Here is a 16,144-nt window from a genome sequence, read left to right as displayed (position 1 = left end):
AGCTTCCACTTGTACACACTGATTGATGACCTATCTTGGCAACTCTATGGTGTTGAAGGTATGACTAAAACTTTCTTTCATTTTCATTAGTTGATTTCAAAGTTGTTTTTCTAACCATTTTGTTTTGTAGAGTTAGAAAAACGTTTGTGGGTATCATATCTGTTAAACCCTCAGGAGACACAACTCCTCCTACTAGGGATGCCTAGAGGTTTAAAGGCTTGTTGCATACGCTCAATGCAATCGAGTTACCTACGAAAGTGGTCTAGTTAACTTCTTGTTTTGTTTTTATCTTTGTTTCTCTTTTGTTTTGCTCGAGGACTAGCAAAATCTAAGTTTGGGGGTGTGTTAAGCTCATAATTTCATACATATACATGCCCAATTTACTTACTTCTTTTGCTTAGTTCCTATAATTCTAAATTATTTCCCTCCCTTTGTGTGTTTTGTAGGCCAATAGAGCAAGAGAGCATAATTCATGCAATTCAAGCATGTTAAGGCCTAATTTGGATGAATGGAAGAAGAGCTTAAAAGACAAACTCATTTTGGCTACAGCCCCCTGCCAGTCCAGTTCCGTAGGTCATATTGCAAGCTTTGTTTCAGCAACCTACACAGCTCGGATGAGGCAGCATTCTTCATGAAGGTTGTTCCAATGGGTGTGTACTATAACATATACAAAATTCAGCCCCATTGGATAAATATGGAGTCTGTTACCTAGCAAACACAGAGCCATGCTCAGGATGGATTTTATCAGCGCGCAAAATGAGTTAGCAATTTGTTTTGGCCTTAACTTCCTCCTCAGACCTTGGATTGGCCCAAATGACATATGGCTGGAAAGAAGACATTCTGAACTTCAATTTAGAGTGCTTAAAGTCCTAATTTGATTAATAGAAGCCCAAGTTGTAAGCCCTTGAAGTTGCTGGTTATGCTGACCTCAGCATGTGCTGGTTGGATGCTTGGTCATGGTGAGCTAGGTATGAGCTATCATTTCTGGTTGGAAGCTTGGTCATGGTGACATGAAGATGAGCTAGGGCTGCTGGTGGGATCTATTGGTGAAGTGCATCAACCAATTCAGATTTTATAATGCAAGTGTTGTATGCATTAGTGAAGTGCATCAACCAATTCATCTTTTATAATGCAAGTGTTGTATGCATTAGCCATATTGAATTCAGATTTGTCACTCCCCTCTCCCTATAAATACCACATCCATTCCACATTCAAGACACAACAAATCCTGAGATTCACAACCCCCACAATTCACTCCAACCATCCTCAAACACTCTCAAAATCCCAAACACTCCAACAATCACCAAAACAACTCCAGCAAACCTCTCTTCCATTTCCCTACGAATTTCATCTTCCTTAGCCATCACCACTCACTCAAACTCATCCCAAATCACCTCCATATCCTTCATACATCTTTCTAGAAGTGGGGAAGCTCTTGGAGAAGCATTAGAAGTGGAGAAGCACTTGGAGAAGCCTTGGACACCACAAGAACTTCAGAAAAAGGGTTTTTCTACTCTTATTGCATTCATTATGTTTTCTCATTTCTGTTCAAGTCTCTTTTCCATTATGAGTAGCTAAATCCATAACTAGGGCTTCGATGTAACCTAACATGAATATTCTGGGTTTATAAGTTTGGAGTTTCAAGTTTGATTCATGATTCATGTTCTTATTCATTATGCTTATAAGTTAACATGCTTGTTTGAATGATTGATCACCATTAGAACTTGTTTGTTAACTATCTTGGTTTGAATTAAGAGTATACACCATGCTTTAATTCAAATTGAACTATGAATAGGAAGAGTATGTATGGACATTCGACAACAGGGATTAGATACATACTTGGTTGTTTAAAATGTTCTTCTATGCTTAATGGGTTCCTAATGCTTAATTTTAGGTTAGACAACAAATGATCAAATTAGGGAATTAGGAACACAAGGTTAGGACCAAACACCATGGCCTAATCATACTTTAGCTAGAATCAATCTTTGAATCTGAATTAGACTTGTTACTTGAATCTTTATAACCCAGAATTGAATTGTTATGGTGATTCGAATGCCCTAGTCTCAAAATCTGTTTTCCAACTCTTAAAACCACTCTTTGTTACATTTGTTTACTTGTTTTTGTTTGCAATTTCATTTTGCTTCTTTTGTTCAACAATCACAACCACTCTTGTTTTAAATTCTGTTTTAGACATAACCTCCTACTTTCTTGAATTTGGTAATCTAAGTACATAACTAATTTTAACTTCTCAGTCTTCGTGGGTACGACCTCGTACTTGTCTTGCTATACTACTAATTGCCCCGTACAATTGCGAGTTAACATAATATTAACAACACACAACAAGTACTACAATTCTCGTGCTTCTCATACAATCAATCTAGGTGTGCTTAGTACTTCGATCTAACCATATGAGGAAACCCATTAAGATTGAAGAGAATATGAACATCATAAGAACCCTAATAGTATGGTGTTTATATTAGGCATTCAAGAAACCAATTCACATGAAACTCACTTAGAAAGGATTTAATCATTTGTTGCTAATTAGAAATTGTGTTCTTGGATATCTTACACAACTTCTCAACTATAGCTACATGCATACAACCTAAGGTGATCAATCAAAGGAAACAAACACATATCATATGATTAATTTAGTGAAAGGGAATTGATTAACAATATCTAGAAATCCATAAACTTAAAGCATCAAAATAATAGAGTAATCATGTTTAGGGCTTCAACCTAAGCCCTAGTTATTATGTTTAATTCCTCATATTCATTAAAAAAAACAATTTGAAATATACTTAGATAGATTTTACAAATTTTGCATGAAGAGTGAAAGCTCAAGGTCTTCAATGGTGGAAAATCTTCTTCTTCTTCTTCTTGAGAGCTTCTCTCTCTATATTTTTGTAGAAATTTTTTCTCTCCTTTTTTGATAGCTTCCGCTTCTATGTGAATGGCATTTAATGGGAGAGAAGAAGATATTTTCCTCCGCTTTACGTGGGAGTATTCCTCTTGCATTACATGCAAGTATTTCCCTTGTATTACGTGCCAGTAAATCCTTTGTGCGGCCTCCAAGTCTCCTCTCCCACATTAGGCTCAATGCTAGATCAGTTGGGAGAGTTGTGATCTTCCAATGGAGCTCAATTTCGGATATGTTGTAGTTGACACCCATTAGAACAAGTTCCATGAAGAGCTTCATCTCATCCGATCACCGGAACATGATGAAACAAGGTCAAGAAGTTGACCTACAAAAATGAGAAAAAGCTGAGTTTAAAAACACATGAATTTGAGCTACTAATGCATTTTTAGCTCAAATTCATTCCAACTAGAGTAAAACTTCTAAAAACATAGAAATGAAGTAAAATGCTATAAAAGATCAAGAACTAACTCAAAACACTGGGTAAATAATATGATAAATCATGTATAAAAATGAACCCAACATGTGAGGTTTATCACAAAAGGCCTCGATGTTAGTAGGAGTGGAACCACTTATTATAAGTTGTAATTTATTTACTCAAGTTTTCAATGTGGGACTTTGTATTCTTCAACACGCCCCCTCATGTGGGACCACTACATAGTGGGCCACACGTGGAACTAAGTCCACATCGGAGTGGGTTCGTGTGCAACGGAAGATTCATAGGTTAGTATGAGTTAGAGTCGATCAGTTCGATGGCAAGACCTAGTCAAGGTGTGGTTGGTCGGTCGGTGACCACACCCAATCAAGGTGTTGGGTCGAAGTTTGGGTCTAGGTTGGGGTCCACTCTGATACCATGTTAAGATTTCAACTTAACCACCTACAAAGCCCAGTAGATGTGGGGTTTTATCGCAAAAGGCCTCATTGTTATTAGGAGTGGAACAACTTATTATAAGTTGTAATTTATTTAGTCAAGTTTTCGATGTAGGACTTTATATTCTTCAACAATAATTAGTCTTGATTAGTGTGAATTAATGATGAGAGATACTAAAGAGAGAGAGAAAGTAAGAGAGAGACTAAGAGAGGCTTTTGTTCTTATCACAACATTGTACATTATTTGTAAAGAGTTCTATATATACAATACAACCACATCTAATAATATCATCTAATTAAGAACGTAATTCTTCACCCAATAGGTTATATACTTGTATCACAAGAATGAGAAAGTTAAATACTAGGGTTGTTAAAGAAACTTAACTCAACCCTAGTACCAGTAGCGGATCTAGGAATTTTTCAAAGACGGGGTATTTAAAAGGCTAAAATTTAGGCAACCAATACTATAGTCTATATAGTATAACAATTCATATGAACAAATTCATGCCATTTACACAATTAGTCTACCAAAATTCATATCACATCATCAATTAATCTAACCAAAACCAATCAATTAATTTAACCAAAATCAATATCAACTAATCTAATCAAAATGCATATCAATTTATCCATTAAACAAATAAATCATTATTCCTCAAATCATAATTTAAAAAATAAATCAGAAAAAATAATTAATAAATAAAAACCAGAAGAAACAAAACAGGCGCTTAATGAAGATGAAAAGAGAAGAAAAGAAAACTAGACCTTGACTATGATGTGAAGGCGCCTTTAAAGCAAAGAAACAATGCATACCTAAGCCTTTGATTGATATCACATATGGAAATGCCAATTGGGTTTTGCTTTGTTGAACAAGAAAATAAAAAACAAGAAGAAGATGATATCAGAACGCACTAAAAAATCCAAAGAAGAAGTAGTTGCCAATTAGGTTTCCTCTTCTGAAGAACACTTTTTCACAACGCACGCAGGTTTTGTTTTGTTTTTTTTATAATGGCCTGGTCCAAAGTGACGTCGTTTGGACCAAGACTAAAAAAATATATATACATGCGCACACAGCCTGCATGACAAAACACTCTCTTCTCTTTGAGGCATTTTCTCAAACAGTTCATGGGCACAATCGAAGGGGCATATTCTGGCATCAACAAGGTGTTTTCTGGCGAGGGGAGGTACCAACAGACTTAGCTATGATAAATAAATATAACAGGTTGCAAGTAAGAAAATAAGAATTCATAAGTGAAAAAATGAAAACTAGATTTTCTATTTTATATAAATATATAAGAGGTACCAAAAGTCTTATGCCGAAGGCATAAGACTTTTATGTCAGAAGAGAAAGTGCCGAAGGGCAAGAGGGTGCAGAAGGCACAAAGCTTGCATGTCGCAAGATAAAATGTCGAAGGGCAAGGGGTGCCGAAGGCACTTGCATAAAACTTGTGTGTCGCAGGGCACGGGGGTGCCGAAGGCACTTGCATAAAACTTTTGCCGAAGGCACAAAGCTTTGCATGTCGCAGGGCAATGTGCTTAGGCACGAGGGTGCCGAAGGCACAAGGGTGCTGAAGGGAAAAATGCAAGTATGCATTTTTTATTATTATTATTTAGGAAAGAATAATGATAATATCTTTTTTTTTTCTTTTTTTTTTTGTTGGAAGCACCTTGAGCCTCTTGAGTTGCTTGTGAGCCTCAATCTCTTCGGCACGAGCCTTGCTGTTCGGCAAGGAGGCTAGGATGGGCTTAGGCCAGGCTCGAGCTTCTTGGGCTTCATAAAGGTGTGGGCATGGGCTACGGTAATGCTTCAGCAAGGGCTGGTGCATGGGCTTTTGGAAGGAGGGTTTTTGGGAAGGGCTTCAGCAAGGTCGTGCGTCGTATATCTTCAGTAACCAAGCCTCAGTCTCCGCAGCCGTTCGGCAAGGGTGTTTAGAAAAGAGAGTTCGTGAGCACACCCAATTTTGGTATGGCAGCACAGATTATTCTCGAGCCCAATGGTGCGGCAGCACAGGCTCGACTGCTCGAATTTTCCTTCGGCCCGACGCTTGCCATTCAGCAAGTAGGCCAGGGTGGCCTTGGGTGTGCGCGAACCTTCGGAACCTTGTTTTGGGCCTTCAGAACCTTGATTTGCTTCTCCCATATTTTTTATCTTATGAACCATGCGGCTTGCATCCACCTTTTATTGCAGAAGCTAAAATGAGTTGGTGGGAGCTTCATGCAATCTGCATGGTGATGATAGGGTGCCGAAAGCATTGCACACGTCGAAGAGGCGGGGTGCCGAAGACATCACTTGCGTAACAGAAGAGGGGTACCGAATGGCAAAGGCTTGTAGAAAAGCCTTAAGTCCCCATATCTTTACTTTTCAAAGAGGTGCCGAACAGTAATAATGTTGTACTGAATTCATGATGTCTCACTGAAGGATGCAAGGGTGCCGAACGGCACTTTCCATTTTATGAAGGTGGGCGGCGTTCAACACTTGCGATTGGCTCTTTGAGGTGAACTACGTGCACTTCCTTTTGTATTGAAATGGTGGCTTGCTCTCTTGGCCATGTAAATCATGCAAACTAATATCCTTGGTTAGCATCTTCGCAATTGAAGTTCTTCAAGGTGACCAAACGGTAGGGTGCTTTTTCAAATATATGTCTTTGGTATGTTGGTGTTTTGAATCCATTTGAATTTTTGTGCTACTGCAAATGTTCTGCAGTTTGATGGAGAGTGATGCCTGAAATTAAGGCAGAGGTGCCGATCGGTAATTTTGAGGTATAGTGGCGATGAGCCCAGTCTTTTTGGGTGGCTTGATAAATTTAGTGGCTCGTGTAGGCTGAAAGAAGACAGGGCAGCAGTAAGAATATCTACCGAATGGTAGCCATGCAGTATTGCCTTTGTCCCATGAGGCTTCTTGCTTATGGCAGCAATTCAAAAGCTGCGATATCGCCATTTCAAACATGAAAGGTTCGGCAATTTGAAGAGGGACGAGGTTCCAACGCCTCGACTTGCTACATGAAATGAGGGGGCCATGTAATTGCCGATGGGTTGTCGTTTGGCTTGAGAGATTATATGTGCCTTAGCAAGCTATGACCAAGTGGGTGTCTTGAGCAATTTTCATATTTGTCCTCCTTTTTTTTTTTTTTTTTTTTTTTTTCAACTGGGTGCCGTTCATGTTGGGGTAATTTCGAAGGTTAGGAGTTAAGGAAATAAAAAGTTAGAATCTAAAGGGTTTAGCTATTGTTTGTACCATATCTGACCCTCCACTCGTACAACGACACGTGGATCTCATAAACTCGCCCAAGCACCCAAGGCCTCGGACAATCGGCATAGGCTACTGATGATATTGTCTCAAAGCAGCAAAAGATCATTACAGGGCCCAACACAGCCTACAATCGGTATCCCCTACCGATTCTGCAGAATCAACCTCGAAGCACCCGCCTGAAATATCTAAGGACTCGTGTCAACCTCACAGGGCCCTCCCACGAGTCCCACATCGGAAATGAACACCACAAGCATACTAAATGCCCTCTATAAGTATGCCCCTCCCACTACAATACAGGGGTAAGACTTTTCAGCTTGACTTTTATACTACTATATAGTCAACAGCAAGAGCTCTTAAAAACAATCTTACTCGAGCATCGGAGGGTCTTAGGCTGGTTCCACACCGGTTCCATAGACTTTACGAGCTTCGCTTATCTTCTATTCAGGATCAGCATCCAAGGACAGGAAGAATCGGCATCCAACACCCAATCGATCTCTTGATCGTCCATCCCACTTGTAAGTTGCACTCATCTCTATCTATTCAAGATTTAGCGCCAACAGATTGGCGCCGTCTGTGGGAATCGCTTATCGATCAACCCATATCTCAAAACAAAGAACTCTGAGACCAAAAAATGAATCCATCTTCGGCCCTCCCTACCGATGGCCCCATCCTCGGCCTCGTTGGCGAGCCGAATCCAACTCCCTTGCTTCAGACACCTGCTCGACCGACCACCCTGGAGGCTCGGATGGAGACCCTACAGCAGGATATGGCAAGAATGCAGGAGCACAACAATGTTCTCGCCTCCAAACTGGATGACACCCAGAGGCAACTGCATCAACAACAAACACTCTCCGCCCAGTTGCAGAACGATCGGGAACCAGCCACACAGCTTCGGCAGGAGAAATCGTTTAAAAGCGTACGAAAGCCCACTTTCCAGGATAGAGGGAAGCAGCAGGCCGCGAACGGACCAACTGTCTCCCGAAGACTGTTCGTGCCCACTCCGAAGGAACGCCATCCCGAATATCGCGTTTATTCTGATTGCCGCGAGAGGATCAACGATCGGCGCAGGGAACGGCAGTCATCGCCCATCCAGGTCCGGGCGAAGCTAGACGATCCACGCCTGGAGGTACTTGGACCAAAATCCCCCTTACGCCAGAGGTACGGCGCGATCGGCCTGGAAGAGACGGACGAATCAGATTATGTTCCAACATCCCCAGGAACCACAATCTCATCGGCAGGGCCCTCTGCACGACGCCACAGCCACCGATCAAACCAAGACAACGATCGGCGAAAAGGAAATTACGAGAGAAGCCCCAGCCGAACGGCAGACCAAGGAAGGCGAGGTCACAATACTGACCAACGCACAGGGAACCGAGCGATCGAACCCTTTGGTGACGATCTTCCATCTACCGATCCGACTATTCGTCTCCTCCTACAGAAGATGACTCGCATCGAGAAGGAACAAGACCAGGCTCGGACACCAACATGGGGAACGGTACAGCCAGGGCCGTTCACCAATCGAATCCGGACATTCAGACACGAGAAGGAGGTCCAAGCACTCCGCATATCGTTTTATTCGGGGGTCGAAGATCCCGTTACCCACATTCATACCTTCCAATCAGCTCTGGGTTGCAAAGGACTGACGGACGAAGGCCAATGTTTGCTATTCCCCTCCACCCTGACCGGAGCCGCTCTGAATTGGTTCTATCGGATGGAGCCAGACACGGTCGACAATTTCAATCAGTTGAAGCAAACCTTCCTCAACCATTTTATGATTCAGACCGATCGCCTATATTCCGCCGATGATCTATATACCGTTCGGCAGCAAGACGATGAGCCGTTGAGGGAATATGCGGCTAGGTTCAGCCATGAGTACTCCAGATGTCCGGAAACTGACGACAGGGCGGCCTTCGGTGCCTTCAAAAGCGGCCTTCGGTCGTCTCAGTTTCGTTATTTGGTCCACAGCAGCAACTGGACCACCTACTCCGAATTAATGAAACAGGCGGCTATCCACGCCAAGGCTGAGCATTTCAACTCCAAGGGATCGGCTTCGACCCCAATAAACAAAACGGCGTTGACCGATCAGCCTCCAACGCAGAACTACGACCGATTCCCGGTCGACCGATCGGCAAACCAGGCCCCCTACCGAACGGCACCCCCTGTCCCTGCTTTTTCCACTCAGCGAAACAAGCGGAAGGACAACTTCCGGGAACGGCAGGACAACAACAAGAAGGGCAACCACAAGGGGAATCGGCCAGACGAAATCTTCACTTTGCTCAACACCACTTATGAGCAAGTTCTCCTGACCGAAGGGGATATGATACCGAAGCCGAACAATCGGAAACTCCCTCGCCAGAGCGAAAAAGACACCGGTGTCTTCTGCCGGTACCACCAATACAACGGCCATGATACGGAATCATGCATCGCGCTGCGCAAAATCGTTGAACGCCTCATCAATGACGGAAAGCTGGATCAGTATTTAAACACCAAGCCAGCAACGGATAACTCATTGAATCGGCAGATCAATATGATCAGTGGAGGGGCGCCTATTGCCGAAGCCAGCAACCGATCCGTTAAAAACTACGTTCGTGCCGTACGGCATCCACAAATCCTCAGCGTGGCGGGAGGACGCAATGACAAAATTCAACGCAACGGTTGGGAACCTATCACCTTTTCTGAAGAAGAAGAGCGAGGCATCATCTTCCCCCACTCTGATCCTATGATCATACGGGCTGATATATCGGATTTCGACGTAGGCCGAATCCTCATCGACACCGGCAGTTCGGTCAACGTGCTATTCGCCGACGCTTTCAACGCCCTCGGCGTGGACCCTCGGCATCTGAACAAGGATATCACCCCTCTCCTGAGCTTCTCTGGCGACGTGGTTGAACCAATCGGCAGTGTCCAGCTCCCGTTCGCTGTCGGTACCATCCCCAGACGAACGGTCCTCTACACCCATTTTCTAGTGGTCGACTGCCCAACGGCATACAACGCTATCATCGGCAGGACGGCGCTCACAAAAATGAAGGCCATGCTGTCACCACACATGCTCCTCCTCAAGTTCCCCACACACGCTGGCGTCGGCCAAGTGCGAGGGGACCAATTGAGTGCACGGACGTGTTACGTTTCGGCAACCAAGGAATCGGCAAGGGCTGCGCTTCGCGAAACATACTCGGTCGCCACCAGCTTGGGCGTACCGAACGGCAGGGGGACGGACAAACCAGATGACCCCCGAGATGAGACTGTAACCCCGCAAGCGCAACCCGCCGAAGATTTAGAACCAGTCACCCTCTCCGAAGCACAACCGGACAGACAAGTTCGAATCGGTACAACCTTGAGTCCGGCACTCAGGGCCGATTTTATCACCTTCCTGCAAACCAATGCAGAAGTCTTCGCCTGGTCATACGACGATATGCCCGGCATCGCCCCGAGTGTCATCAGCCACAAGCTCAGCATCTGCTCCACTTTCAAACCCATCAGGCAGAAACGGCGGGCCTACGATGCCGAACGGTATGAGGCAATGAGGCTCGAAGTAGACAAACTGAAGACCATCGGCTTCATCCAGGAAGTAACCTACCCAATTTGGCTGGCAAATTCGGTTTTAGTCAAAAAATCAAACGGCGCCTGGAGAATGTGTCAAGACTATACCGATTTAAACAAGGCTTGCCCAAAGGACAGCTTTCCTCTGCCACGGATCGATCAGATGGTGGATGCCACGGCAGGCCATGAACTTCTCAGCTTCATGGATGCATACTCAGGCTACAACCAAATATTCATGAGCCCTACCGATCGCGAACACACGGCATTCATCACCGACAAGGGACTTTACTGCTACAACATCATGCCGTTCGGCCTGAAGAACGCTGGGGCGACATACCAGCGATTGGTCAACAAAATTTTTTCCGACCTCATTGGCACCTCGATGGAAGTCTATGTGGACGATATGCTGGTCAAGAGCAGAACGGCCGATTCTCATCTCCACAACCTTTCGCTCATGTTCGGCGTCTTAAAAAAGTACAACATGCGCCTCAACCCGAGCAAGTGTGCCTTCGGCGTTTCCTCGGGCAAATTTCTCGGCTTCATGATCAGCCAACGAGGAATCGAGGCCAACCCTGAAAAAATCAAGGCATTACTCGACATGCAGGTCCCGAAGACACAAAAGGACATTCAGAGTCTGACTGGGCGTGTCGCCGCTCTAGCCCGGTTCATCTCCAAGGCTACCGATCGGTGCGCTCCATTCTTCAAAGCCCTCAAAGGAAGCAAACGGCAGATTGTCTGGACTGCCGAATGCGATCGCGCCTTCCAAGATCTTAAGGCCTACATGAGCAGAGCACCCCTATTATCCACTCCTCTCCCCGGCGAAGAACTCATCCTCTACCTCTCGGTTTCGGCAACGGCACTTAGCTCTGTGCTCATTCGCAAGCCGAACGGCATCGAACTCCCCATTTTCTACGTTAGCCATGCTTTGCAAGACGCTGAGATTCGGTACCCCGAGCTCGAAAAACTCGCCTACGCTCTCGTCCTTTCAGCACGCAAGCTTCGGCCATACTTTCAGGCTCACAGTGTTACCGTCCTCACCAATCAGCCTCTGCGCCAGATACTCCAGAGACCGGAGACATCCGGTCGGCTAGTCAAATGGGCCATCGAGCTCGGCGAATTCGACATCCGCTACCACCCTCGTCCTGCCGAGAAGGGACAGGCTGTAGCCGATTTCATCTCTGAGTTAACCGCGTCCGAGGGGCCAGTTTCGAAGGACGCCGCATCCGATTCATCTTCGACGGTACCAGTCGCCCACCCGACCGAAGGAATCTTTAATCCGTCAATTCCACTTTGGACTCTCTACGTGGACGGTTCGTCCAACCGACAGGGCAGCGGAGCCGGCTTGGTACTCAAGGCCCCTGACCAGACAACCATCGAATATGCCATCCGATTCCAATTCCGGACTTCCAACAACGAAGCCGAATATGAAGCTCTGTTGGCCGGCCTTCGGCTCGCTAAAGAAATGGGCGCTCAGCAACTCAGGATCTGTAGCGACTCACAACTTGTCGTGAACCAGATACTGACTGAATTTGAAGCCAAGGACACTTCGATGGTTGCCTACTTGACACACGCTCGCCGATTGCTGCACCACTTCACTGCGTACCAAGTTCAACAGATCCCCAGATCCGAGAACAGCCACGCCGATGCTCTATCACGCCTTGCATCAGCGATTGACGACAACATAGGGCGCCGTGTGCCGATCGAGGTCCTCACTCGGCGCAGTACCACCGACCTCGAAGTACATGCCGTTCGGCAGGATCCAAGTTGGATGGATCCTATCCACGCCTACCTCGCCAACGGCACGTTGCCTGGCCCCAAACCTGAAGGAACGACTATCCGCCGCCGATCGGCACGATACCTCCTTCTGAATCAGATTCTCTATCGGCGTGGTCACTCCTTACCATTGCTTCGGTGCATGACCCCGCAGCAGGGAAACTACGTCCTACGAGAGATTCACGAGGGGGCCTGTGGGGACCATTCTGGGGCTAGATCATTGGCTTTCAAGACCATTCGGCAAGGGTACTACTGGCCGACTCTCCATGCCGATGCCACCACCCTGGTCCAGAAGTGCGATCAATGCCAGCGTTTCGGCTCCGTTCCAAAGCTGCTTGCCGAACCACTCTCTCCGATTGTTAGCCCATGGCCCTTTGCCCAATGGGGTTTAGACCTCATCGGCCCTATGCCCCAGGGCAAGGGACAGGTCAAATTCGCCATCGTCGCCGTCGACTACTTTACCAAGTGGACCGAAGCCGAAGCTTTGGCAACAATCACTGCAGCCAGGGTTGAACATTTCGTATGGAAGAATATCATTTGTCGATTCGGCCTCCCGAACGCAATAATCACCGACAACGGAAAACAATTCGACTCCTCTCAGTTCCGGCACCTATGCCACCGATTTGGCATCAACCTGTTCTTCGCCTCCCCAGCACATCCGCAGTCGAACGGCCAAGTCGAAGCAATCAACAAGATCATCAAGAAGACGCTGAAGAAAAAGCTTGGGACAGCTAAAGGAGCTTGGCCCGATCTCCTTCCGGAAGCGCTATGGGCCATTAATACCTCCTATCGACGGTCGACTGGCGAGACGCCATTTTCCCTTGCCTTCGGTTCCGAAGCCGTTGTTCCAGTCGAGATCAACGCACCATCGTGCCGAACGGCATCTTACGAGCCAGAGCAAAACGAAGCCCAGCTCACTCTCAACCTGGACCTCATTGAGGAACACCGTTCCCAGGCTCAGCTTCGGAATGCCGCCTACAAACAACGGACTTCCCGCTACTACGACTCGCGCGTCAGACGCCGATCGTTTAAAGTAGGGGACTGGGTACTACGCAAAATCTCCCTCGCCACCAAGGACTCCAACGACGGCACCCTTGGTCCATCTTGGGAAGGTCCTTACGAAGTTGTCACCATCTGCCGCCCAGGCACTTACCGTTTGCGTGGTACCGATGGTCAAACCCTCGGCCACTCTTGGAATATAGAACATCTCAAATATTACTACAAGTGAACGCCCCTTCGGTCATCACCTCTGTATCATACCTTCGGTCGTCACCTTCGGTCATCAACTTTTGTAATCGGTTTAATTTGGAACTCCCTATTCTATACATACGGCACTACCATTCAGCAATATTATGTCAAACATACTCTACATACGACATGCGCACATACAGAATTAAGGGACATGGCACATTAACCCGAAACAAACTGAACATTGATAAATAAGGGGCCACAGAAGGGCCATCTGTCTTTACAATACGCCGTTCGGCACGCTCAAAAATGTTAAAAACAAAAAGTCTACGAGGTGGGTGGATCGGCTTCGGTCGCTACAACATCAACATCAGCTGACGCAGGCACAGGATCAGTCGACGGCTCGGCAGTAGACGTAACGGCAGCCCTCGGCCCGGGATGACCTTCCTCCCCACTGCTTGAATCGGTGTCGTCGGTTTCCTCGGCCTCGGCATCCTCGCCCTTGTAGGCCTCCACCATCTCTTCGGTCACCCCTTCCGGCAGCGGTGGTGGATCCCGGAGGAAGTTCAGGTTCAGCTTCTTGTCAGCATTATACCGTTTGACTCGATAGAGAAAGTCGTCACATTGCTCCATGACCTCTCTATCCACCAAACGTGTAAACTCCTCCGACGATCGGTAGTCCGCAACGGCCTTCGCCTTCTCCTCTACCAGCTCCCTGGCATGCGACCGCTCGGCCGCATCCATCGCCACCTCTACCGCTGCCTTCGCCTCATGGGCAGCCATCACGTCCAGCTCGGTCGCCGCCAGCTTCGACGCCAGCTCAGCAATTTTCGCCGCATTCTCCTCGGCACGCTGGTCCGCCTCCTGCAGCATCTTTCCGGCATCAGCGATCTTCGAACGGCCCTCTTCAAATCTCTTTTGGTACCGTTCGGCAGCATTCACAGCTCGCTTCGCGCAGAGCCACATGTCCATATTAGCCTGCCACACCAACGGACACATTAATACATGCCGAATCAAAGTATCCTTAAGCTACAAATCCTACACTTACCGCTGCTTGGAGACGGAAGGCCCGACCGGTTTGTTCACGCAACGTCTTCGTTGACAGTTGCTCCAGCTCAGCCAGCTCCATCTGAGCACCGTCAATCATACAGTTGATGAACGGCACAGCCTTCCGAGGACACGCGATGTTAACCGGTCCCTCCTCTCCCTCCACCTCATCATCAGGGATCAACACCGATGTCCCCTCGTTCGGGCCCCTTGGCCGTTTCGGCAACGGCGTCACATCGACGGGACCCTCGATCTGCCGTTTGCCCGTCATTTGGAGGTGGGCCTCCCGAACGACCTCTGCCTCCGCCGCCCTCTTCTCCCTCCGGCGGTCAGCCACCGTCTGCTCATCAGCCGACGTCCCTCCCGCTGGCCCTGCCGTCTTTCTCTTCTTCGGCCCGGGGGACTGAACCTTCTTCGTCTTTGGCGCCCCTTGCCCCTCCAGACGCCTCCTCGTCGCCTCGCTCATAGGCCTCCCTCCTGCCACTGCAAAACAGGAAAAGCACGAAGTCAAAAAGGAAACGGCAGCATAGAAAAAAAACACCGACCCTGCCGAACGGCATCTCTTACTTTGCCTTTTTTCTTCTTCCTCTTCCTCCTTCACCCTCCGATCGTGTTCGGCCCTACCGATCAGGCCTGCCTTGAACAGATTCCGGAAGTAGAGCAGCTCCTTACAAAACCGATCTTCTTCGGCAATCTTCGCTCTCACCCTCTCGATTGCTTCAATCTCTCTGATCGGTGCGGCCGGCCGTTTCAAGGACACTGAAACCAAAATACCAACGGTCAGTACCCAAAAAAAAAAAAAAAAAAAACACACACACACTATTAACCCTGCCGAACGGCAGGTTCTACCCTACCGACTGTCTGGAAGGACGTAGGAATCCTCCTCTCAACGATAACTCCGGGTGCCGATTCCCAATCACCGGAGACAATCACTCGACGCTTGCGCCACGTCTTTTGAGAGCTCGGCACCCCCACCACAAAGTGCCCACGCTGCCCTGCCGAGAGACAGTTGGACTGAACCCACCCTCCATGATCGGCACTCTTCGCCCTCGTCACACTGTACAGCTGGGCGAACTGTTCGTAGCTTGGCTCCCCCTCACCGGCCAAGCTGAACGCCGTGATCGTCCCGAGCAGCGTAATCCAAAAATTTGGGTTATACTGCCCTGGCGCATAACCGATCGCCGCCAGGATCTTCTGCACCGAATGCTTTAACGGCAGCCGAAGGCCATGCTTAAACACATCTGTGAAGAAGACCACCCCCTTGTCATTGTCACTTAGCGACTCTAAGGGCTCCGGAATTCGCATCCCTACCGATTCCGGAATGTTGTACTCCGACCGAATCTTCGCCAACTCGGATTCGGTCAGTGTGTTCGGCTCTAAGTCATCTACTCCGAACACAGGTTCCGTGGGCTTCGCCATCGGGATCCGTTGCCTACCCCTGACGACCCTCAGCACCCCTTCCCCGGGAACGGCAACAGAGACACCACCCCCATCGGCCTCACGACCCGAGGTCGAAGGCTCATCACCCCCAGGCACCCTCGTTGAAGTACCCCCAGCCTCGG

The 16,144-nt window shown here is 47.4% G+C and overlaps 1 protein-coding gene across 1 annotated transcript; it reads right to left on the bottom strand.

The window, feature by feature from the left end:
- Positions 1-13,862: 13,862 nt before the first annotated feature.
- LOC148294845 (uncharacterized) lies at positions 13,863-15,399 on the bottom strand. Its single transcript, XM_088252271.1, has 2 exons — positions 15,150-15,399; positions 13,863-15,065 (listed from the first exon to the last, which is right to left on the bottom strand). The coding sequence occupies exon 2, from the start codon at positions 14,532-14,534 to the stop codon at positions 13,863-13,865; it is 672 nt and encodes a 223-aa protein (XP_088108397.1). The 5' UTR covers positions 14,535-15,065; positions 15,150-15,399.
- Positions 15,400-16,144: the final 745 nt, after the last annotated feature.

Source organism: Prunus avium, chromosome 4, assembly GCF_965620075.1.
Source record: "Prunus avium chromosome 4, drPruAviu1.hap1.1, whole genome shotgun sequence".
Classification (NCBI taxonomy): domain Eukaryota; kingdom Viridiplantae; phylum Streptophyta; class Magnoliopsida; order Rosales; family Rosaceae; genus Prunus; species Prunus avium.
The sequence above is the reverse complement of the archived record's forward strand: the minus strand, read 5'-3'. Positions and strand labels throughout refer to the sequence as shown.